Below are 26,603 nucleotides of genomic sequence, written 5' to 3'. Positions count from 1 at the left end.
AATATTTTGGTGTATTTCTATGTGTTTGTTCTAGATTTATATTAAAATTATACTTGTTGTATCAAAGTAGAATGATTCTTTCCCTATTGGTATTTTATTTTATTTTGGTATTTTTTGAATACAGGGCTTTTCACCACACAGTGTTTCATAATTTGTGTTTCCATTTTGATTGTTTTGTAACTTTCATTTAAAATTTTTTTTTTTTTTTTTTTAGCGTTTATTTATTTTTGAGAAAGAGACAAAGCATGAACGGGGGAGGGTCAGAGAGAGGGAGACACAGAATCTGAAACAGGCTCCAGGCTCTGAGCTGTCAGCACAGAGCCTGACGCGGGGCTCAAACTCACGGACCGCGAGATCATGACCTGGGCCGAAGTCGGCCGCCTAACCGACTGAGCCACGCAGGCACCCCTGTAACTTTCATTTTAAATAAAATTAGACATTTAGAAATCTTGATGCCCATATCATTTTCTTTTTCTTTTCTTTTTTTTTTTTTTTTTAAACGTTTATTTATTTTTGGGACAGAGAGAGACAGAGCATGAACGGGGGAGGGGCAGAGAGAGAGGGAGACACAGAATCGGAAACAGGCTCCAGGCTCCGAGCCATCAGCCCAGAGCCCGACGCGGGGCTCAAACTCATGGACCGCAAGATCGTGACGTGGCTGAAGTCGGACGCTTAACCGACTGCGCCACCCAGGCGCCCCATCCATATCATTTTCTTTATAAGTGATTCATATAACTAGTACTACTGGATCAAAATACATTATTTTAAAGGTTTTGCAGAAATATTTCCAAATAGCCCCTTAATCCTATCAGCATTGAAAATATCTATCTTGGGGGCACCTGGGTGGCCAGTAGTTTAGGATCTGACCTTTGATTCTGGCTCAGGTCATTATCTCATGGTTTGTGGGACTGAGTCCTGCATTGGGCTCTGCTGCTGACAGTGTGGAGTCTGCTTGAGATTCTCTCTTCCCTCCCTCTCTCTGCCCCTCCCTTGCTCTCACGTACTCTCTCTCTCTCAAATAAACATTTAGAAAAAAAAATACATAATTTGCAATGCCAACAAATTAGACAACCTAGAAAAAAAGAAGAAATTCCTAGAAACATAAAAACCTGAAAACTGACTCAGGAAGAAATAAAATGTGAACAGACTGATTACTAGCAATAAAACTGAATCAGTAATTAAAAAAAAGAAAAACAACTCCCAACAACAAAAAAAAGTCCTGAACCAGATGGTTTCTCAGGTGAATTCTACCAAACATTTAAAGAGTTAATAACTATACTTCTCAAACTATTCCAAAAAATACGAGGAAGGAAAGCTTCCAAATTCATTCAATGAGGCTAGCTTTACCCTGATTCCCAAATCAGGTAAAGATACTACCAAAGAGGAAAACTACATCCCGGTAGCTCTGATGGACATAGATGTAAAAATCCTTAACAAAATAATTAACAAGCTGAATCCAACAATACGTTATAAAAATCATTCACCATCAACAAGTGGGATTTATTCCAGGGATGCAAAGAGTGGGTCAGTATTCACAAATCAGTGAGTGATACATTACATTTATAATAAGAGGAGGATAAAAAACATCTCAGTTGCAGAAAAAAGCATTTGAGAAAGTACAACATCCCTTCATGATAAAAACCCTCAGCAAAGTAGGTTTAGAGGGAACATACCTGAACATAATAAAGCCTATATATGAAAAACCCACAGCAAACATTATACTCAATGGTGAAAAGTGAGCCCCTTGCTTTTAAGATCAGAGATAAGAATGTCCACTCTTACCATATTTATTCAACATAGCATTGGAAGTCCTACCCAAAGCAGTCAATGGAGAAAAAGAAATAAAAGTCATCCAAACTGGTAAAGAAGTAAAACTGAGTATTTGCAGGTGACCTGATACTATATAGAGAGAGAACTTTATAAAGATTCCAACCAAAAACTACCAGAAGTGATAAGTGAATTCAGTAAAGTCATAGAATAAAAAATTTACATACAGGAATCTGTTGCATATCTGTACACTAATAATGGAGTAGCAGAAATAGAAATTAAGAAAACAATCCCATTTACAGTTGCAACAAAAAGAATAAAATAGTTAAGAATAACTTTAACCAGGAGGTGAAAGACCTGTATCCTGACCTGAAATCTACTTAATATTGATGAAAGAAATTGAACGTGACACAAACCCATGGAAAGATACTCTATGCTCATGGATTGGAAGAACCAATATTGTTAAAATATCTGTACTACCCAAAGCAATCTACAGATGTAATGCAGTTCCTATCAAAATACCAACATTTATACTTGTCAGGATGACTAAAATTAAAAATACAAGAAATAACAAGTGTTGACAAGGATGTGGAGAAAAAGGAACCCCTATCCACTATTGGTGGGAATGTAAATTGGTGTAACCACTATGGAAAACAGTATTAAAAATAGAACTACCATATGATCTAGTAATTCCACTTGTGAGCATTTGCCCAAAGGAAATGAAAACACTAATTTGAAAAGTTTCCCTATGTTTATTGCAGCATTATTTATAATAGCCAAGTTATGGAAACAACCCAAGTGTCCATAGATAGATGAATGGATGAAGAAGATGTGGTACACACATACACATACACACAATTTTACACAGGCATTTAAAAAGAGTGAGATCTTGCCATTTGCAACAACATTGGATGGACCTAGGGTATAACGCTACATGAAATACAGGGAAAAACAAATACTGTATGATCTCATAAAGTATTTAAGAAACAAAACAAGTAAACAAAGAATGGCTAAAAAATAAAATAAAACAGACTCTTAAACACAGGGAACAAATTGGTGGTTGCCAGAGGGGAGTCGGTTTGGGTCAAGGGTGTGAAATAGATAAAAGGGATTAAGTGTACACTTATTTTGATGAACATTGAAAAATGTATAGAATTGTTGAATCATTGTACACCTCAAGCAAATATGACACTGAATATTAATTGTACTTGAATTAAAAATTCATTTTCCAAAACCTTGGTAACACTAAGACTCACCATTTTAACATAGTATTTGTCATTTTGAGAGAAAAATGGTGGCAGTTCAGATTATCAGAAATTTGTTTCTTTGATTAAAAGAAATATTTTCTGAAATATTTATTGTCCAATTATGTTTCCTTTAAAAGTTTTAAAAAATTTATATAATGCAGAACCAATAAAAACTTTAGGGATTATTTTTGGATTGAGACTTATAAGTTAAAGTTAATTAGCCAAAAAATTCTGAAAATGACATGAGGAGCTCACTCTGCTAATTAGTAGACTGTATCATAAAACTACAAAAAATATTAGTGTTAGTCATTGGTTCAACAACTGGCAGATGAATCAGTTGAACACAAGCAGACCTAAGTATATATAATAATTAAAAATTGTGTTCCATCTGTTCCTTTCTCTTTGTAGTTGATAACTGATTAACAACTTGAAAAAAATAGATTTGTTACATCATACCATACACCAAAGCCTAGATGTAGTAAAGAAATATAAAGAGTAATATAATGAGGCAATTTTAAACGCTCTCTCTGCGATGAATGCCTTGCTGGAGGATGTGTACATGCTGCATTGTGCCTGGGGGGGTGCAATGGCTCCCTCCCCTACAACTCCGGGAGGCAGCAGCCTTGGCCTTCTGCTCTGTCTTTGCACTGCTTCCTGCATGTCCCTGGTCTTTGCAGGCTGGTCCACAGTGCCACGGTGGTGAGTGGATTGTGTGAGATGGAGTGGTAGATGGTGGCCCTGACAGAACATGGGGGTGATGATGAACTCAGGTGTTTTAAGATGTCCATCATGTTACCTCTGAATAAAGTATGGTTATTCTGAAGCCTAGGTGGGGCAGTACCTTTTCACAGGTTAGGCAGTAATGTGGTGACTGAAGGGCTGAAATTGAGGATTTACCCTCTTGGAGAAGTGCTGTTGAGATGTCTGGGATGCCTACATAATGCCTCCTGCCACTTTAATCTACAGGCTGTGATGAGAAGTGAAGAGCCACATCCTTTCTCTGTGGCTACTCTGCATTTTGCTAACACAGAGGATGTCTCCTATCTGGTGTTTGGCAAATTCTAGGAACTTCATCTAGCTTTACTGCATTAGCCTGTGAGCAGCTGTCACCTTACTGGAGGGGAAAAACTGCCTAGAAATTTTGAGACTGTTACATATCATTTAGACCACTTTGACTTCTTTATCATAAACGAATACTTGGTTTTGTCAAAAGGATTCCAATAACATACTTCAGAGCAAAAAATTTTAAAAAATTTAGAAAAAAATTTAGATGAAAAACTGGATTTAAGGCTTATAAGGCTACAAAAGCAAACGAAGTAAATATTTTACTTATTTAAATACCTTCAATACTTAGCTTCTTACCATTATATAATACTTATTTTTGTTTAGTGCTTCTAATCTTTAATGTCAGTTTGGTGTTAATTTTGCCATTTCAGCCTTTCTGTTTCTATTTATTTTTTATCTACATCTTTATATTCTTTTTATAAACCGAACTTTATTATTAAGCAATACATGTACATGATTTAAAAGAAAAGTCAAATGGCACAGTGACCCACATAGCCATCCTCTCTCTTTTCCTGCCCACCCCCAGTCATGCTCCTTAAAGTTTTCATTTCTTTTCATTTTTTTCTGGTATTTATTCCACATAATTTTAATTTTGACAACCTTGTATTAAGTGAATAGGATGATCAGGAAGTAGCAAATACATTTAAAGCCTTAGTAAGACATATGTAAAATAGAGGTTGGGAGATAACCCCCTAAATAACGTAGAGGCCAGTGGCTATCTCAGTGAAGTATCTTGCCATTCCATGGTTGGGGATATGTCATAAAAGTAGTGAAGTAGCATGATAATTTTGTGTAATGTAAAGATGATGAAGGTATCTGTAGACTGTTGTGGTGGACAGACTCAACTGTGACCCTCATTACTCCTTTCTCTTGGTATTATTCATGCTCTTTACCCCTTCCTTTGCATTGAGACCTGTGGCTTGCTTCTAACCATCAATTCTAGCAAAGATAAGGGGAGGGCGATTCTGATTACGTTATGTTATATAAGATGCTGTCTTGCCAGCACACTTGCTCTAGGGATTTTCCTTCTTGGTTTGACAAACTGATATGTTGGGGAAACCCATGTACAAGGAACTATGGGTATCTTCTTGGCTTGGAGAGTTGTGTCCAGTCACCAGCAGAAGGTCAGGTACAAGGAAATAAATTTTTTCAACAATGTAAACAAGCTTAGAAATGGATTCTTCCCCATTTGAGCCTCCAAATAAGAATATAGAATAGTAAACACCTTGATTGCAGCAATGTGAGACCCTAACCAGAAGATTTGGGTGAGTTGGGTCTAGACTCTGAATCACAGAAATTGTGAGACAATAGATGGCCAAGACAACTACACGGAGAGCAGGAAAATTAACATAGCACAGAAGCAACACTGGGAAGGTATCCTTTCATCTATTCTAGGCATTATGTAATGACTTGCTTTGGTCCTTTTTAATTGGAGAAAAAGGCATTAGCTTGGTTATAGTAGCTGCATATCAAATGCTAGGGATTGCAGTTACAGTGAAAGTCACCACCTGATTAAGTTTATGATAATCCATAGTTGTTCTCTATGATCTGTCTGACTCTTATGTATGCCTAACTGGTGAGTTTAACAGGGATGTGATAGTTTTCACCACCTTTGTTTCTCTGAAGTCTTCGATGAAACCTTGCACTCACTCCAGGGATATAGTATTGCTTCTGTTTTATTGTTTTGGTAATAGAGGGAAGTTCTGTCAACTTCAGACATTCCTACCATTATACCCCTTACCTAATGGGTAAAGTCCATGTTGGGGTTCTTCCAGTTGCCAAGTATGTCTGTTCCAAGTAAATATTTAGAAACCAAGGAAATAACCATAGGATGGGTCATTGGACAATTTATGCTATCATCCAGACTTGATTTACATCCCCATGTATCACCTGACCACCATAAGCCCCTAATTTAACTAGTAGACCACGGTTGCATTTTGAATCCCCAGGAATTTAAGGTCATTTGAGAGACTTTGTTTATACATGAAATGTGTAGATGTTTCCTTTTTTTTTTTTTTTTATTTTTTTTTTTTTCAACGTTTATTTTTGGGACAGAGAGAGACAGAGCATGAACGGGGGAGGGTCAGAGAGAGAGGGAGACACAGAATCGGAAACAGGCTCCAGGCTCTGAGCCATCAGCCCAGAGCCCGACGCGGGGCTCGAACTCACGGACCGCGAGATCGTGACCTGGCTGAAGTCGGACGTTTAACCGACTGCGCCACCCAGGCGCCCCTAGATGTTTCCTTTTAACAATGCTCAGTACCTTTAATTAATGGCTGCAAGTCTCTGGGGAAGGATTAGAGGATGTGTGGTGTGTGCGTGTAATAGTTATGCAAGATTTGTCTTCAAGGGACCTGGTCTCCATCTCATTTAGTGTATTCTGGATCTGTGAGCTAACCCCTAATTGACAAGTGGTGAGAAAGTTATAATTCTCCACTGTGTTGGTTAATACAAATTGGACTTCTGGCTACTGGATCTAGAATTTTTTCTGTTGTATGTATCAAATAGTATTATGGAGGCCTTTGGCCTGTTTTGTTCATAGTTTTGTTCCTAGGTGTACTCCAGTCATCATCTGTTGCCAAAGATCTCTGTAGATCAGGACATTCTGATTACCACTATGTTCCTGCTGCTCTTAACAGCATTACATTCCTACCTTATCTTTAATGATTAAGTGTGGCCACTTGGGCTGTGTTACCTTGGATCCCATCATCTCCACTGAAACCTGAGAGGTTTTCTTAATGGCTGCATCCCCTATACTTACACCTGGCTTACATAGGAGACTAACCACAGACCTTTAAAAGGGATATGAAATTCTTACATAATTCCAGTCCCATATTCCTAAATCCCTAAATCATTGGATTCTTTACTCCTTCCATATCAGTGCCAGGGAAGCTCTGTCCCTCAACCTTTAAAGGCTACTTTTAGCTCACCAACCAGTCATTTCTAGCTACGTGAACTAACACATTAAATTTGGAGTCTCCAGTAAGTGCACCCATATCCATTAGTTTGGCCTGATGTAGCATTATATTCCATCCTCCTTGGTCAAATGCTTCTAGAATCCACTCCCACATGTGGCCATTGAGTATGTAAGCTATTTCCTGCTGTGTCGTTGTGTGTACATGTATTCCTGGAGCATACTGAGATTTGACCCTAGTTATGGATATAGTGGTAATGGGGCTGGTTGTGGGTCTTAAAGAATGAGCATCCCCCTTCAAGGCATCTGCTTATGTGAAATAATCAGATTTTTCAAGCCAAGGAAAGCTAGTGTTCTCAGACACTGGGAAAGCAAACTACTTTTACTGGTATTGGAGGCTTCCAATTATAAGTGCAGTTTAGGGGAATTGGGAATGAGGACAGATTCAAAATTGTTAAGTTTCATCTAGGACAAACCAGATATCTCTGTTCTCAGTTTCAGAATCTCATTTATTCCTGATCCAGGTCCTAATTTTCAAATGAGAAACTTGATGAGACTGAAATTCACCTGTTGTTGTAACTCAGCAACCTACACAAATAAATTTTTGCCTTGATTTTCAGCATTATCAGTCCCATACCTACAAGAAAGAAGATAATTCTTTCAGGGGAATCTTAGAAGCTCTCTGGCTCTTTCATTGTCACTTAAGCGTGAGAGTTAGTGGACTTGAACCTGTCATTTTCTAAGTTCTCAGGTATACACAGAAGGATAGATTTGTTACATCATACCATACACCAAAGTCTAGATGTAGTAAAGAATTAAATATAAAGAGTAATATAATGAAACAATTTTAACTTGTAACAACTTGTTTAACAATTGTGAAACAATTTTAACTTTAACAACTTGTACTCCTGTCCATAGTCATCATTACTGCCATAATGGCAAATATAGTGGCCACTTAAGCTTTCAAAGAATGTGCTTGAGTTGGTGCTTCATCACAGTGTACCATAGGTGATAGCTTGATTGGTTTTCTGAAACTACTGCATGCCATAGATTACGATCATCCCATTTCCTTGGCAAAGAGCTCAGCCCTATGCTTAATCCTAAACACATGACCAAACCAGTCCCCAAATCTAATCTTTACTGGCTTATATTCTAGAACCACTCCTGGTTCTGAACCTTTCTGGATTGAATCAGGAGTCAGAAACCACACAGTTTCTTGAATTGGTATAATTATATATAATTAGCAAACTATGGTAAAGGAATAACTATAAAGATGTAAGGATAACTCTAATTTTTTAAAAATGTTTTTTTTTATTTTTGAGAGAGATTCACAGAGTGTGAGCAGGGCAGGGGCAGAGAGAGAGGGGGAGACATAGAATTCAAAGCAGGCCCCAGGCTTTGAGCTGTCAGCACAGAGCCCAACGCGGGGCTGGAACCCACAAACCGCAAGATCATGACCTGAGCTGAAGTTGGGCGCTCAACCAACTGAGCCACCCAGGCGCCCCTAAAGATGTAAGGATAACTCTGAATGAGACCCTAGGGCTTAAAGAAATTTCTCAAGGAGAGAAAAACTTGGATTCGTGGGGGTCCCCTTCCTCAGGCTTGGGTTTGGACCTTGTTGGAGAAGGTGGGTTTGCAGCCTATTGACTGACAGAGTTCACTGGGTTGCCTTATGCCTTAGCCAGAGCTGGTTTACATTTGCTAGGCAGCAGGAAACAACATTCTGAGATACAGTTGTGTTGGTTGTGGTGGACAGTACTACAATGGAAGTTGAGGTACTGCTGTCAGATGAAACTTTGAGCAGGCCATTGTCAGTGTTAGGAGGGCTGCATCAAGAGGATAATCACCCAATCCTAATCTGGGGCACAAAAATTCCAAAGAACTGCACACTCTTAGCATGAAGAAGAGACAGACCACCACCGTTGGACTTTGCAGCAAGAATAAAAACACAAAACTCTTAACATTTTGAAACCAGGAAAAGAAGTCCCCCTTCCTCCTGGACTGTCCTTCCAGAGCTCTGTGCTACTAAAGCTTAACATAGTGCTTACTGTGAAGCAGAAGTGCTTGTAAAGTCTAGTCCATTATTACAGAGCAGATACTGCTGGGGTAATTTTGGTGCTGAGGCACAATAAATTGGTTTTCCTCAAGTGTCTGGTGGTAGCAGCTATTTGCATATCTTTTTTTTTTTTAACGTTTATTTATTTTTGAGACAGAGACAGAACATGAATGGGGGAGGGTCAGAGAGAGAGGGGGAAACACAGAATCCGAAACAGGCTCCAGGCTCTGAGCTGTCAGCACAGAGCCTGACGTGGGGCCTGAACCCACAAACCGCAAGATCATGACCTGAGCCGAAGTCGGAAGCCCAACCGACTGAGCCACCCAGGCGCCCCTATTTGCATATCTTAAAAGAGAGGCATTGAATGTAGATGGATGCTCTATGTGGAGGTAGAATTTGTATATGTTGTGATTAATTATTGGTGCTGATATTTGTAAGATTTTATCTTTTTCCTTGGAATTCATAAATTTTACCTATGCTTATATGTGTCATTTTCCCATTAATTCTGACAGAAACTAGATAAGCCATGTTAATGTTCAGATTTAAATCTTTTATTGATAAGGTAGATTTTCCTCTTAAAATGATCAGCTTAATTGTGTTTCTTCCTTGTCTTTCCTTCTTAAACACTTATATATGTTAGATCTCCTATATACGTTTGCCAAGTATTTTACTCCTTTCCTTGTGAATTCCTTTTGTGTATTTTTCTTTTATGTTGAGACTTTTCCCCCCACTGAACTTCTAGGACACTAAATTCATTTTCCATTAAATTCATTTTTCCTTTTCTTCTTTTTTTTTTCTTTTTTAAGTAGGCTCCATGCCCAATGTGGGGCTTGAAACTCACAACCCTGAGACTAAGAGTCACATGCTGTACTGATTTGAGCCAGCCAGGTTCCTCCAGTGATTATTCTTTCATTCAGCTGATGAGTATTTAAATTTGATTTTTTTTTTAACTTTTAGAACGTTCTTTCTGCTCTTTAAAGTTTCCATCTGTTTCAAATATACCTAGTATAATGTTTTTTTTCTCCTTCGTGTTTGGTAAGTCTTTTAGGCATATTATTTTGCTTTGACTTCTATTTTTTTTAAATATTTATTTTGGGAGAGAGAGAGAGAGAGACACAGAGAGCACCAGTAGAGAGAGAATATTTCACAGAGAGAATCCCAAGCAGGCTCCAAGCTCAGCATGAAGCCAGTCCCACAGGGGGCTCAGCCCCATAACCTCAGCTGCTATCAAGAGTCTGGCAGTCAACTGACTGATCCACCCAGGTGCCCTTTGCTTTGACTTCTTAAGGCTTTTTCAGTTTGGGTGGTTACGTCAAATTATTAGGATCCCTCCTTTGGCACAAATTCACATATAAATACTGTCATAGTCTTCATTCCTATGAGTATCACATTAAACAACAGTTCTGCTAATTGGATAGTACTTTCCCAGCCTTAAGACTAGGAGGTAACTCATCTTATTATAGTGATCCCTTGCGGTTCTTCTGAGGCCAATAATTTATTTTTTTTAATGTTTATTTATTTATTTTAAGAGAGAGAGTGAGCAGGGAGAGGGGCAGAGAGAGAGGAGAGAATCCCAAACAGGCTCTGCGCTGACAGTGCAGAGCCTGACACAGGGCTTGATCCCACAAACTGTGAGATCATGACCTGAGCCGAAGCCAAGAGTGGTTTCAGTGGACTCGGTGGACTGAGTCATCTAGATGCCCCTGAGGCCAAGAGTTTATAGGAGGCCCTCCTAGGACCATATACCACAGGGTTTCTACTGTCCCAAGGAAGATTAAGTAATCTCTAAAGCCTCCAGTTTTTGAAGGAACAAGAAGTTGCAATCTTTCTAGGTTTTTTTTTCCTGAAACCCTTTGGGCCGGTATCTACTGATCTCATGTTTAGCTCAAAAAGTAACTTAATTTTGTGCTGTTACTTTTCTCTGACAACCCCTAAAAGGATCCATAGACTTGCTTGCACCCTGAAGGCTTTGCTACCTTGCTTGCCCTAGCAGTTCTGTCCTGAATGGAAGTGTGATGGAGAGGGAGAGTGCATCAACTTATATTCAGGCCTTTATTTGCCAAAATTTCTCAGATGAGAGCTTCTGCAAGATAAATATCACAAATGTAAAGACATGTTATGAACTGGAGAGAAATTATAAAATCTTGACATTAAGAGCAATGATACTTAATGTGTTATTTTAATTTTTATGTGCCATTCCTGTACCATTTTATTTAGATACACTATTACAGTACTCAGGCTTAAACCTAGGTAGGTTACCAAATTAAAGTGAAAAGTATACTTGTTGATAATGTCTTTCTGTTTCAAATCAGATAATATAAAACAAAAGACAAAACTAGTATCAAGTGGAAGTATGAAATTTGCTGTGTATGGGACATTATGTTTATTTGTCTGAAAAATGGTATTGAAATGCTGTTGTAACCTGTGATTCCTTTCCTAACTATGGAATAAAATCTGTCCTGCCACTTCAAGGGTCACAGCATTTACCTGAGCTTAAAATCAAATTTTTCTTAATTTATGCAATAATATAGTTAAGTAGAAAGGCAGTGATGGGATCACATTGGCCAGACACTGCAGTTAGTTAATATGGGAGGAAAAGGAGTGGGAATGAAAGAAATAGCGTTACATGTGGAGGATCAATCCGTTTTTCCCTTGAAGTGTTAACTTAAAAAACCAAAACAACAACAACAAAAAACCAAAACAAAAAAGAGTCAACAACAGAAAAAAAACAGTCTTTGGAGAGCTCTGAAAACCTGAACATTTTAGCTTATACCTGAGGGTAAAATAACAGTCTAGTCTCCTGGAGTAATAACTGTAGTCTGCCTGTGCAGTATTTACATTTACATTTATGGAAAGCATATACTCCATATTGCTAAAAGCTACATGGAAAAAAATCATTGAAATAGTAATTATTATACAGTTATTTATTTAAGATTTCTAGTTAGGGCCTTTAGTTTACAATGTAGCATGTTATCTGTGCCATCTGCTTTTGTTTCTCCAAAGCAAATGAATTTACTCTTAAGCAAGAGTATAGAATACTAATTCTTTGTGTCCTTGTCTGCTTAACCAAGGTCTTATCAAATAGCCTGTTGAAAGAACTACATTTATCTACTAGAGTTTGAAGAATATGCACTCACTGTACTGTGTAGAGATCCAGATTGAATTGATTGAGCTTTCCTTTAGGTTTAGCTTATTAAAACCTTAGAAGAAAATTTAAAACTCATTTTTAACTACAACATTGACTTATTCTGTGCCACATATTTGTATTTTCTCTTTGAAACCCTGATTTGTTTTTGTTGTTTTCTCTTTAGTTCTTTCCCAGTTTTTAGAATGTTATTTTTCTAACTGCCTAAAATTATTTATTATACTCTTCTCTAATAGAATATGAGAAAACTGTTACAGCAAATGTAATTATTTTTCTCATTTTACTGTAATCTGTGATTCAAATGCTGCGTATGGTTTTCATGAGAATATGTGGCTAAGTTCTTAGAGATTTTCTTTATAGTAAAGTCTCAGACTTGAACGTTTTGGAATGAAGTGAGGGCAAGCCTATCAGTGTCACAGTTTGAATTTTTTCATACCTTTTTCCATGTTACTTTATATGTATGTGTATGTGATATTGTTTTAAATGTAGAATCATATATATTTCTTTTTTCACTTAGTATGTCATAAACAACCTTTTATGGAATTAGTGCTACCATTGGTATAGCTCATTTGTATTAATAGTTATATTTCATTTTACTGTATGTATATATCATAATTTAGTGAAACATTCCTTTGTAGATAGATTGCTAAGCTGTTTTGCTCCAGTAAATAGTACTGCAGTATTCATGCAAGTATTTTTTCTATGAAGGAAGAAGCCTGCATATGAATATTTGTAGCCAGAGGGGCAGCTTTTGGCAGACGTTACTGTCCACTTACCAAAGTTTTATTTTTCCCTTTTCATAGTGGAATAAGTTCAAGGAGGGTATTGGCAAATGGAGACTCAGTGTCTCCACTCCCCTTCCTTTGCAATGTGGCTAGTTAACAAGTTCTTGCCAATGAAGTATTACCCAATGTGATATGTATGACTGCTAAGCCTGAATTATAAACATTTGCCATGCTTTTCTGTGTTTTTGTTTTCCATCAGCTAGATACTGATTTCTCAGGGTCAACCTTGGAAGCCTCTTATACAGAATAACAGAGCATCTGTCAGCTTGGGTGCTGGAATGATTGTGTAGCTATAACTAGTAATATAGATATTCTGTCTAGACCTTCTCTTTGAGAGATTGTAGGTATATTATCATTGTGGGGTGTCTGGCTGACTCAGCTGGTAGAGCATGTGACTCCTTTTTAAAAAATTTTTTTTTTTTTATTTAAAAAAAAATTTTTTTTTTCAACGTTTTTATTTATTTTTGGGACAGAGAGAGACAGAGCGTGAACAGGGGAGGGGCAGAGAGAGAGAGGGAGACACAGAATCGGAAACAGGCTCCAGGCTCTGAACCATCAGCCCAGAGCCCGACGCAGGGCTCGAACCCACAGACCGCGAGATCGTGACCTGGCTGAAGTCGGACACTCAACCGACTGCGCCACCCAGGCGCCCCAAAAATTTTTTTTTCAGAGGAGGGACATGGGGAATGGGGAGCACGGGACTCTTGATCTCAGGGTTGTAAGTTCCAGCTCCATGTTGGGTCTGCATAGAGATTATTTAGAAAAAAAGAAAATGAAGTATTCTTCCTGAGAATCTTGAAATTATACTGCTTATCTTTCCCTACTCCCTAAATGAGGACAACTTATATAAGAAAATGTAATAGTTTCTTAAGGTGGAAGCTTAAATCATTGAATTAGACCTCTCTTTTGTAAGTATTTGAAGCTGTATATTTCCCACTAAGCATTGTTTTAGCTGCATTCTACAAATTTTGATAATGTGTTTCATTATCATTCAGCTCAGAACATTTTTTAATTACCAAACATTTGAGGATATTTTAGATGTGTTCTTACTGTGACATCAGTAAGACTGATGTCTTACTTAAATCCATTATGGTCAAAGTATGTGCTCTGTATTTTTTTAGTCCTTAAAAACTCATAGAGACTTGCTCTTTGGTCTTTTGGTAAGTGTTCAAAAATGTATTTAAAGACAATATGTATTCTACAATTGTTCGTGTTGTGTTTTATAGATATATTATTAGTGCTTTTCAAATCTTCTATATATTTACTATTTTTATGTTCATTCTAACAGTTACTGAGAGATATATTTAAAATATGAAACATGATTATGAATTTGCATATTTCTTTTAAGTTCAGTTTTTGTTTTATGTATTTTAAGAATCTTTTTATTTGGTGTATAAAACTTCAGAGCTGTTATATCATCATGATGAATTTACCACTTTATTATTATAAAATCTGTCTTTTAATACTTATACTAATCCTTGTCTTGGTTTCTACTGTGATATAAAAATGGTTGTAACAGCTTTTTTATAGTTAAAGTTTGCAGGATATATATTTTTTCATTCTTTCAGTATAACCTGTCTGTGTTTCTATATTTAAAGTGTGTCTTGTAGATATATGTGATTAGGTCATTTTATACAGTCTGGGTGGTCTCTGTTTTTTAGAGGGAATGTTCAGTCCATTTGCTTGGTTTTTAGTTTTGTTAGTCTGAGAAGGTTTTATTTTGCTTTTATTTGAAAGATATTTTTTGCTAGGTAAAAAATTCTGCATTTTTTTCCTTTTTTCCTTACTTTATTGAGATACAATTGATGTACAACATTGTGACTTGATATATTTGAATATTACAAAAGATTACTACTATAGTTTAGCTAACACCCCCATTCCCTTGTATTATTTCCAGTTATTTTTTTGTGGTGAGAACATTTAAGATTATAGAATACAGTATTACTAGCTATAATCACCATTCTCTATGTTGCCTCCGAACTTGTTAATCTTCTAATTGGAAGTTTGTATCCTTTGACTGATTCCTTCCCATTTTCTCTATTTCCCAGTCCTTTGTAACCACCACTCTATGTCTGTTTTTCTGTTTGGCTTTTTTTTAGATTCCTATGGAATAAGTGATATCAGACAGTGTATATTTTTCTCTCTGTGACTTATTTCACTTAGCATTATGACTTGAAGGTTCATCTGGGTTGTCACAAGTGACAGGATTTCCTTCTTTGTCTTGGCTGAAAAGTATTCCAGTGTATAGATAACCACATTTTCCATTTTTGTTTTTTGTTTGTTTTTGTTTATTGTTGTTTAGATACCACATTTTCCTTATTCATTCATCTGTTGATGGGCACTTAGGTTGTTTACATATTTTGGCCACTGTGAAAAATGGTGCGGTGTACATTAGAGTGCAGATATCTCTACAAGATCCCTCTGTTTTATGTTTGTTTTTTATGTCACATTTGCATTTTTATGTGTATTCATTAAATTTAAAACTATAGCTATTTTTAATATTTTTGTCCTTTAATCTTTATACTAAAATAGTCAACACTCTATCCTATTACAATATTAAGGGGTTTGAATCTAACTATCTCCTTACCTTTATAGTGTGTTGTATATTGCCACATGTTTTCATGTTACTAATTAGTGTCCTTTTGTTTCAGCTCAGAGATCTCTTTTCAGCATTTCTTGTAATATAGGTTTAGTGGTGATGAATTCTTTCAACTTTTGTTTAGGAAAGGGCTTTATTTCACCTTCAGTTTTGAAGGACAGTTTTGTTAGGTAAAGTATTCTTGGTTGACAGTTTCTTGTTAGCACTTTGAATATATCATTATAGTTTGTCCTGGCCTGTAAGATCTCTGCTGAGAAATCAGCTGATAGCCTTATTGGGGTTTTGTTTTATGAGAGAATTACTTTTTTCTCTTGCTATTTTAAACTTCTCTCTCTACAGTTTTAGACACTTTTATTATTATGTGACTTGGAGAAGACTTTTCAGTTGAAATTTTGAGATGAATTTTTAGCTTCATGAACTTGGATGTCCAGATATCTACCATGTTTGAGAAGTTCTTTGCCATTATTTTTTTATACATATTTTTTTTTGATATAATTATAAATGGGATTATTTTCTTAATTTCTTTTTCTGATTGTTCATTATTAGTGTATAAAACCAACAGATTTTTGCATATTGATTTTATATACTACAACCTTACTGAGTTTATTAGTTTTAACAATTTTCTGATGCAGTCTTTAAGGTTTTCTGTATATATTAACTGCAAATAGTGAAAGTTTTACTTCTTTCTTCCTTACTGATTTGTATGCCTTTTACTTCTTTTTCTTGCCTAATTGGTCTGGCTAGGACCTCCCCTACTGTATTGAATAAAAGTGATGATAGTGGGCATCCTTGTCTTGTTCATGATCTTAGAGGAAAAGCTTTCATCTTTTTACCATTTAGTATGTTATTAGCTGTGGGCTTGTCATATATGGCTTTTATTATGTTGAGGTACATTTCCTTTGTCCTGCTTTGTTGATAGTTTTTATTATAAATGGATGTTGAATTTTTTCAAATGCTTTTTCTGCATCTGTTGAGAAAATCATAGGATTTCCATTCTTCATTTTGTTCATATGGCATACCACATTGACAATTTGTGAATGTTCAACCATCTTCGCATCCCTGAAATAAACTCGACTTAATCATTGTGTATGGTATTTTTGATATATTGTTAAATTCAGTTTGCTCATATTTTCTTAGTCAGTTTGCATCTATGTTCATGAGGGATTGAGGGATATTGGCCTGTAATTTTATTTTCTTTTGGCATTATTGTCATGTTTTGGTATCAGGGTAATGTTCACCTTATAAGTAAGTTTGGAAAAGTTCCCTCCTCTTCTATTAGAAAGGATTTATATTAATTCTTCTTTGAATGTTTGCTAGAATTCACCAGTGAAGCTGACTGGTCCTGGACCAGTTTTTTAGGATGCTTTTGATTACTTATTCAGTCTCCTTTACTAGTAAGTGGTCTGTTCAGATTATCTGTTAGATCATGGTTCTATCTGGGAGGTTTCTTTCCTAAGAATTTATCCATTTCTTCCAGGTTGTTCAATTTGTTAGCATATAATTGTTCATAGTAATATCTTATAATCCTTTTATTTCTATGGTATCAGTTATAACATCTCCTTTTATTTCTGATTTTGAGTCATCTTTCTTTTCTTCTAGATGAGTAACTAAAGGTTTGTCAATTTTGTTTATCTTTTCAGAGAAGCAGCTCTTAGTTTCACTGATCTTTTGTGTTATCTTTTTAGTCTTTATTTCAGCTCTAATCTTTGTTATTTCCTTTTCTTCTAATTTTGGGGCTTTATTTGTTCTTTTTTTTTTTTTTTTTCTGGTTCCTTTAGGTGTAAAGTTAGTTTGCTTATTTGAGGTTTTTCTTGTTTCTTGGTGTAAGTATTTATCACTGAAAACTTCCCTCTTAGAACTGCTTTTGTTGGGGCGCCTGGGTGGCGCAGTCGGTTAAGCGTCCGACTTCAGCCAGGTCACGATCTCGCGGTCCGTGAGTTTGAGCCCCGCGTCAGGCTCTGGGCTGATGGCTCGGAGCCTGGAGCCTGGTTCCGATTCTGTGTCTCCCTCTCTCTCTGCCCCTCCCCCGTTCATGCTCTGTCTCTCTCTGTCCCAAAAATAAATTAAAAAAAAAAAAAAAAAAAAAAAAAACGTTGGAGAACTGCTTTTGTTGCATCCCATACATTTTGGTGTTACCTTTCCATTTTCCTGTGTCTCAAGGGAAGAAGAAAGGAATAGAGAAGAACTACAAAGATAGCTAGAAAACCACTAACAAAATGCAATTAGCCCATACTTATCAGTAATTACTTTATTATTTTTTTTTTAATTTTTTTTTTTTCCAACGTTTATTTATTTTTGGGACAGAGAGAGACAGAGCATGAACGGGCGAGGGGCAGAGAGAGAGGGAGACACAGAATCGGAAACAGGCTCCAGGCTCTGAGCCATCAGCCCAGAGCCTGATGCGGGGCTCGAACTCACGGACCGCGAGATCGTGACCTGGCTGAAGTTGGACGCTTAACTGACTGCGCCACCCAGGCGCCCCTCAGTAATTACTTTAAATGTAAATGATAAATTTGCCAATCAAAAGACAAGGAGTGGCTGAATGGATTTAAAAAAAAAAAAAAAAAAGACCCATCTACTTGTTGCTGTAAGAGACTTACCTTAGATACAAGGACACACAGGGCCACAAATCAAAGGGATGGAAAAAGGTATCCCATGCTAATGGAAACTAAAAGAAAGGTGGATTAGCTATAACTATACCTGTCAAAATGGATTTTATAATAAAGATTATAATAAGAGACATTGAGTCATGTTACATAATGATGAAGGAGTTAATCCAGTAAGAAGATCTAGCATTTGTAAATATTTGTGCCCCCAACATAGAAACACCTAAAGATGTAAAGAAAATATTAAGAAACCTAAAGGGAGAAATGTTCAGCAATACAGTATTAGTGGGGGCTTTAATACTCCACTTATATCAATTCACAAATCATTTATTCAGAAAATCAATAAGGAAACCTTAAATGACAGGTTAGACCAAATGGTCCTAACAGATTTGCAGGACATTATGTCTGAAAGAACAGAATATACATTCTTCTCAAGTCACATAGAACTATTTTCCAAGATCATATGTTAGTCCAGAAAACAAGTCTTAATAAGAATCAAAATTATACCAAGTTATATATTTTATGTCCACAGTAGTGTGAATTACTAGAAATTAGTTACACAAAGAAAACTGGAAAATTCATAAATATGTGGAGATTAAACAACATGCTATTGAACAATCAGATGTGTCAAAAGAAATCAAAAGAGAACTTAAAAAATAATTTGACCCATTATTTTTTAAAACCAGCTTTCTACATTTTCCTTCTCTCATTTCTCTTTGGGACTCCAGTGATGCATATGTTATTTCTTTTGTCAGTATGCCATAATTCCCATAAGCTTCCTTCATTCCTTTTCACTGTTCTCTTTGCTCCTGCATTTAGATAATTCTACTTGATCTGTGTTGTAGCTTACTGATTTTCCCTTTAGCTTCTTCAAGCTCACTGTTGAAACTGTCTATCGAATGCTTCATTATAGTCATTGTATTCTTCAGGTCTAGAATTTCTGTTCTGTGCTTTCTTATGTTTTCTTTCTTTGTTGAACTTCTCATTTTGTTATTATATATTTTTTTCTGATATTAATTGCTTATCTGTGTTCTCTTGTAGCTTTCTGACTAGCTATAGAATTTTTTTTTTAATATGGAACGTGTTATGAGTTTGCATGTCATCCTTGCACAAGGGCCATGCTAATCTTTTCTGTATCGTTCCAGTTTTAGTGTATGTGCTGCAGCAGTGAGCATGAGAAACTGTTTTGAGTTCTTTATTCAGCATTTTCTGGATATGCATTTTTTTGGGCCAGTTACTAGAGGTATACGGTATTCCTTTGGTGGAGACATATTTTCCTGATTCTTCATAATCATGAAGAATCATGTTTTCATGTCTATGTATTTGAAGAAGCAGTTACCTCTTCCAGACGAAAGAGGCATTTCCATATGGGGAACCTTTCACCTTTGTGTGAAGGCACACTTAATCATGCACTGACCCTGGGTCTAGTGTTGTAGGGTGAGAAATCTGGCGTATGGTGGCACTGGGTTCAGGAAGGCACGATGTCTTTCATGCTCAGGCCACCAGGTTCCTCTGCATTGAACCGATTGATCTTTGGTGAGCACTGTGAAAGATCTGCAGTGCCTGTGAGAGCTGTTGGGGTCCTAAGCAACACTTCCAGGTTTGGTAGCTAGGGACCAAAGCAAGCAGTGGTGGTAGCCAGAGCCAGTGGTGTGCACACACTGAGCTGTGGTGGGCAGCTTCAGGTATCTATGTGGTGGAGGAGACCTGTCTCAGACACAGTTTTAGTGGTGAGTATCAGTGCAGGTAGAAAGGCCTAAAGCCAGTTATGGGCTCCCTGGCAACTGTGGAGACCCTGGTTGACAATGCCCCTCCTGTGGTTGCACACTCTCCCTCCAGGCATGCACTCTGCAGTGGAGACCATGGAAGGGAGCTTGAGTGAGGGAGTATAGATATGCAGCCTGGAGGAGCTAGGTACAGGTGGGCAAGGTGGTACTGGACAGTGACAGAAGGCAGGACCTGATATGAGCTGCAGGGTTTCATGGCTTTCTGTATATTCACCAGTGGCTGTATGTTTCCCCCACCTTGTGCGTGCATGCTGCAGTGCAGGTCAGTGATGGGTGTTAGGACAGTGGTTCACAGCTAGAGGGGCTAGCTCTGAGCATGGGCAACAGTGTTCAGAGATGGGGGGTGCACTAGGCTGGTGTCTTATACTCATCTAGCTGTAGAAGCTCAAGTTGGCTGCATGTGCAGCCCCTTGGCTCCTGTGTGGCTTAGGAAGGACTTAGGTGACTGGCTTCTTATACTTATGCAGCCATAGAAATCCTGCATGGCTGTGGTACAGATCTGGTGGTGGCAGGGGAAGGTTTTAGAAAAGGACTCATGCAGCTGGTTTCAGCTAACAAAACTACCCAAGGGTGGGAAGCTGGCAATATCTGTGGGAGTCCACAGTGGCTGTGCTAGCCTTTGGCTTTGTCACTTGTGAAATATACTGAGTTTGTCTGCAGAGCAGGTCTCTGTGAACCATGATGGCTCCTGGTGCTTGTCTGCTATTAATAGCTTCTGCTTTTATTCATTGTTCATAGCTGGCTCAGTACATCTATGAGAGAATGAGGCAAGAATCTGAAGCAGGCTCCAGGCTCTGAGCTGTCAGCACAGAATCTGATGTGAGGCTTGAACTCATGAGCCATGAGATCATGATCTAAGCTAAAGTTGGACGCTTAACCGACTGAGCCACTCAGGTGGCTGGGAGATTTCTTCTGAGCATTTTGAACTGTGTTAGGTTGGGGGATGGGATTGTGCAGGCAAGATGAAGTTGCCTTCCTTCTCTTCTGTGATTATTTTAACGTATTGTTAAAACATTCTGTGTGGACTCTAGTGGTCTCCTGGGACTGTTTGTGTATTGCTGTCCAGTTGTTGATCTTTGTGGGATCATAGGGAAGGAAGCTAGGTTTTTTTGCCAACTGATGGGCAGTTTTTTTTCTGTCAGCACTTTAAATATGTCTTTCCTTAATCCCCTGGCTTTCATTCTTTTTGATGAGATGTGTACCATATTCTTATCCTTTGGTCCCCTTATCCTTACCCTATGGCTACTTAAAAATTTTTCTCTATTGAAGATTCCCGTAATTTAATTTTGAGGTGCCTTATATAAGTTTTCTGTTTTATCCTGTCTCACAGCCCAAGGCCTTGTATATTATGAAATACTGTATAATCCACTCACCTATGCCCATACTTGGCAGTGCCTCTAACAATCACCAGTGTCTGCCAATCCAAGAAGGATTTATCTCTCTGGAGTTCAGTTCTTTAGATTCTTTTGCCTCCACCCCACTCTTTTAAAAGGTATAATTTTTGTCCTTTAAGATGAATAACCAATTACACAAGAATCATTTATTAAATTTACCACCTTTTCCCTCAAAAACTTAAGTATCCTCTTTGTCACAGCTTAAGTTCTATATATAATATACCTGGATTTATTTCTGCACTCTATTTTCTTACATTACTTTTCTAGTTCTGTGTTATTTTCAGTCTATATTGTTTTCAGTGTCTTTGTGTTAAATTTTGGTATTTATGCAATTCCCTGTTCACTAGTTTTATTCAGAATGTTTCTGGGCTCCTCACATATAACTGGTGGGATTATAAATTGACACTTTCACTTTGGGAATTGAAGAAAATGTACTCACCATCTTCAGAGTGTTTTCACAATGCTGGGCCCCATGTAGAAGTGGAGAAATGGTTCCTCTTTAGCTTTGTGCCATACTTCCTTACTTTGTTCAGAAAGCATTTCTGCTTGGGTCATCGATTTAAAAATCATTTGACCTGCTTTATCCATTCTTTGTCTTCACCACCATTCTTAGTCAATCATGTCCTTGACACATTATTCTGCCGAGCTTAACTTTCAACAGATACTATGATATCCTTTCTTTTTTTTTTTTTTAGTTTTTTTTTAACCCTCTTCTACAACCATGTATTCTTTCTAATTTTCTGTTTACTTTTAAAGTAAATCCTCCCAGACATCAATATGAAGAAGTAGAGATACATAGTGTTCATGAGCAGTTTTAAAAAGTTCTCTCTTGGGGCACCTGGGTGGCTCAGTTGGTTGAGTGCGGACTTTGGCTCAGGTCATGATCTCACAGTCTGTGAGTTCGAGCCCCACAACAGGCTCTGTGCTGACAGCTCAGAGCCTGGAGCCTGCTTTGGATTCTGTGTCTCCCTCTCTCTCTGCTCCTCCCCCACTCACACTCTGTCTCTCTCTGTCTCTCAAAAATAAATAAACATTAAAAAATAAATTAAAAAAATAAATTAATTGAAAAAAATTAAAAAAAAAAGTTCTCTCTTTTCACATGGAAGAAGGGAATGTGGTTGCTCTTCACTAGAAGAGGTTGTTAAAGAAGGTATGTGCTCAATCAGAATGGTTAAATTAATAGGACTGATAATACATAGTATTGATGAGGATGTGGAACACCCAGTCTCATACATTGGTAGATCTCATAGATTGTTGGTGGATGTATAATTTAATACACCTGTTTTAGAACATTGGCATCGTCTATTAACTATCTACATACATGTGTTCCATGTGTTAATACTTTGGCTACTGGGTATATATACAACAGAAACAAGGGTTGATGTCCATCAAAATATGTGTACAGTCATATTTACAGCAATTTTATTCATGATAGCTTTAAAATGGAAAGAGCAGTCATGTCCTTTACCAGTTCAATGGGTAATAAATTGTGGTATGTTAAATAATCAGATGCTATCTGGAAATTCAAAAAAAGGAAGTAGTGGTACACATAACAGCTGATACAACTTTGATTGAAAGAAGTCAGACATAAAAGATAATACTATTTATATGAGTTTCAAAAACATGTCCACTGTTAAGGAATAGTGGTTAAACCCTCTGGGCTTGGAATGGTTACTGATTAGAAGAGAGCATTAGGGAGCCATTTCAGTTTTGGAAAGGTTTTATATTTTCATACTGGTTATGATTACACAGATGTGTATATATTTGTAAAATTTCATCAAGGTGTAACTTAAGTTTCCTATATCTTACTGTGTATAACTGTACTTACATACAAAAGTAAAAATTGATTTTAAAAGTATTTAAAATTATTTTCATACGTTTTCTATAATATCCTTCCTCCACCCAAACAAACCTCAAACAATGTAGCCTACAAGTAGGCTTCATGGAATCACATTAAATTGGCTAACAATCTGGAAAGACTTTATTGATAGAACTCGAAGCGTTTTTTTAATTTTAACTCAATACATAAAACTTATTTAGGTGATTTCCTATATCCTCTAGTTTAATAATTTTCCTCATCAACATACCTTTCTTGAATTTATAATTAGGTGTGAACAGATTGCTCATCCATTTATGTTTCTTATACATTTGCAATATCTAAAAGTTATTTTGCACATTTATCTTTTGTCATCTGTCTTAATCAGTTTTTTTCCGGTAGGAATCTTTTGAGTCCCTTTACTAGAGACTATTAGGTATTTTTCCAACTTTTGGAAAGGGAGAATTCTCTTTATCATTTAACTAATTTTTGGTTTTACTAAAAACTTAAAACCTGTGTCAAATAATTAAGGATACATCCTTGCCTTGTTCCATTTTGAGTTGAAATGTCTTGAGCATTTCAACAATAAATATATTTTAGTCTTTGTATCTTGTTTGTATATATTTCATCTAACTTTACTTTTTCTGGAAGTTGTGTATTAAGCTTGGTGGCTGTACTTATTTGTCACATACCATTTTGAGATCTAGTAATTTCATTTAATTTTTTCTCCTTTATAATTGAATTATTTGATTTCCTAATATTAACTCATTTTTTCATTCCTGACAAAAATGCATTTTATATAAGGTGTGTATTCTTTTTATGCACTACTAATGAAATAGGTTTTTTGATATATGAACAGTTTCTATGTGTAAGTGTATTTAGTTTAGCTTTTGTATTTTCACAATGTGGTTTGAATATTGGTATCTATAGTTGCTTAATAATTATTGAACTAGTCAGTTTTGTATTGTGTTCCAGTTTAAACAAGTTTTTGAAACCTAGTAACTCATCTTTTAATTTTCTTGAAAAATAAAGGAATCTTTACTTTTATTTGGCTACAGAGAAATGATTTCGGGTAAGTATTTTAAATAGACCACACACAGATAAAATCACAAACTTTAAAAAATTTATTGGTTGTAATACAAATTTTTTTGAGTTTTCATTTTTATGTATTTTTTTCCTACAGTCTGTGGTGGATGACTGGATTGAATCATATAAACAAGACAGGGACATCGCACTTCTGGATTTGATCAACTTTTTTATCCAGTGTTCAGGATGTCGAGGTACATAATGATGGAATAAATAATGTACATTGAGTCTGTCAGTCCAGCAGTGTCAAATTATTTCACCTTTCATTCATTATATATAATCCATCCTAGTACAATGTGCTGATCTTTTTCTCATAAAGAAAATTATTGTTATTTAAAGCTGTTTCATTTTTTTTGGTTCAGTTTTGCTACGAAAGAACAGATCTATAAAATTTTATGACATTTTCAAGGAAATCTAAAATTCATTTGAAGAATTTGAATTGACTTTTTATATCATAAATTTTTATAATTAATATTTACTGATTGATAGTATTTCTGTTTGTGCTTTGTATTAGGAATTTTGGTAGTTCCTAGTATTCATTATTTTTTTTCTTGTCAGTATGTATATTGGTCCTCATTGCATAGATTAAGTACGTGGACCTTAAATAATTTGCTTAAGGTAACATAAGCACCAGAATCTGGTTTCTTAAGTTTATCATCTGTTTGATATCTATAGATAGTTTTTTAAAATAAAATGTAATTTTATTTTTATTGTATTAATAGATAACTGATATTTTTCTTCTCAAGAATAGATAAATCCTAACAGATTATGCTGTGTTACATGAGAGGGGGGATTGGGAATCAGCATTCTTTGCTTTCTAGTGCAGAAAGTACAGTGATCTTTTATTGAGATCACTGATTCAGTTGATTTCTTGAAGACTTTCTTATTTTTATTTGTCACTCACAGTATTGACACAAGTTGTTTATCAAATGTTTACAGAACACCTCTATCTTGTACTAAGCACTGTTCCAGAATATACCTAATGTTGTGAAGATAGTCTCTGCCCCAGTCAGTATTAGAGTATGTATAGTTTTCAAAGGAGGCTTTATTACAAGGAGCAAAGAGGGAAATTATTCCAGTAGTTAGTATAAAGTGCTCAGTGCCACCTAAAGAGTAATAACACTGGTTACTATTTAATGACAATTTAATGTGTCATGCTCTGTGCTTTACATACATTAACTCATTTAACATATTGGTTAACAGTTCTATCAGGCAGATATGATTTTATAGAAATTTTTGGACATCATACAGTTAGTTTAAGTGCCATACTCAAGTTTCGGAGTCAGGCTTGTCTCAATCTGGAGTCTGTGTCCCTAAGGACAGGATACTGTGGGAATACCAAGGAAGGGCTTCTTATCTAGCCTAGGCTTTGTATCTCTATGTATGTGTGAATGTGGGAGTATTTGTAAGAAAAGTGCATCTTAGAGGAAAATCTCTGTGGTGAGACTGAGACTGTGTAAAAGAAAGTTAAGAGGGCCAAGAAAGGCCAAAGTTAACAGATTGGGTATAAATGCCTCAAGACAAGAAAGCAGGGTACTCTCTTGGACATAGAGTTTGAACCTGAATCTTAGAGCATTGAAGTTGATGAAGAGTGGCAGGAGATTATGCTGTTGGGAGGGAAAAGACTGTTAATTTTGCAGTCTTAAAATTGGTAAGTCAAAGCACGAGTGACATACTTTAAGTGAACTATCTCATCTATGGAAGTGTTCTGTTGGATTGTGTTTTGATTTAAAAATTTATTTATTTTGAGAGATCAAGAGAGCATGGGTGGGGGAGGGGCAGAGAGAGAGGAAGAGAGAGAATCCCAAGCAGGCTCCATGCTCAGCACAGAGCCAGATGTGGGGCTGAGTCCCACCATGCAAGATCATGACCTGAGCTGAAAGGAAGAAGTGGTCGATTAACTGAGTGAGCCACCCAGGCACGCTGGTTTTGGTTTTGGTTTTAAAACAGTTGGTAGTCTCTGAATTTTTTCCTTTTGTAATTCCCAGGAATCAAAAAACCAAAAAGCTTTAAAAGATATGAAGCAAAAAGTCTTTACCATTTCCTGCCTTCCCATCTACTCCAGAGTTAACTGCTTTTAACTATTTTGTTGTATATCATCTGTCTGCCTGTCTGTCTGCATTATTTATCTAATTTCCATACATGTAAGTAGGAATATATATTCTTTCCTTCCCCACTACTCTTACACAAAGGATAGTGGTATATTGGGAGCTTTTTCAATCCAGGATCATAGCACTCCTTTTATGTATGATAATTTAGTTTAACTGGTCTTCTATTAACAGGCCCTTTCATTATTTGTAGTCTTCTTCTATTACAAACAGTACTGTAATGAGTTA

At 36.5% G+C, this 26,603-nt stretch overlaps 1 protein-coding gene and 1 non-coding gene across 5 annotated transcripts in view; one reads left to right on the top strand and one right to left on the bottom strand.

Moving 5' to 3' along the window:
• STAG1 (STAG1 cohesin complex component) overlaps positions 1-26,603 on the top strand; it is a 404,176-nt gene that overhangs the window by 152,543 nt on the left and 225,030 nt on the right. For all 4 annotated transcript variants that reach the window (XM_025913742.2, XM_086674339.1, XM_086674341.1 and 1 more), the window contains one exon: positions 24,365-24,461. In XM_025913742.2, the coding sequence (XP_025769527.1) occupies positions 24,365-24,461 (97 nt within the window). The remainder of the gene's footprint in view (positions 1-24,364; positions 24,462-26,603) is intronic.
• On the bottom strand, positions 19,253-19,359 carry LOC112850529 (U6 spliceosomal RNA). The gene has a single exon (XR_003222653.1). It is a non-coding gene; the product is annotated as a U6 spliceosomal RNA (small nuclear RNA).

The sequence above is a fragment of the Puma concolor genome, chromosome C2 (genome assembly GCF_028749965.1).
Source record: "Puma concolor isolate L17-30 chromosome C2, mPumCon1.1.hap2, whole genome shotgun sequence".
NCBI classification, from domain to species: domain Eukaryota; kingdom Metazoa; phylum Chordata; class Mammalia; order Carnivora; family Felidae; genus Puma; species Puma concolor.
The sequence above is the reverse complement of the archived record's forward strand: the minus strand, read 5'-3'. Positions and strand labels throughout refer to the sequence as shown.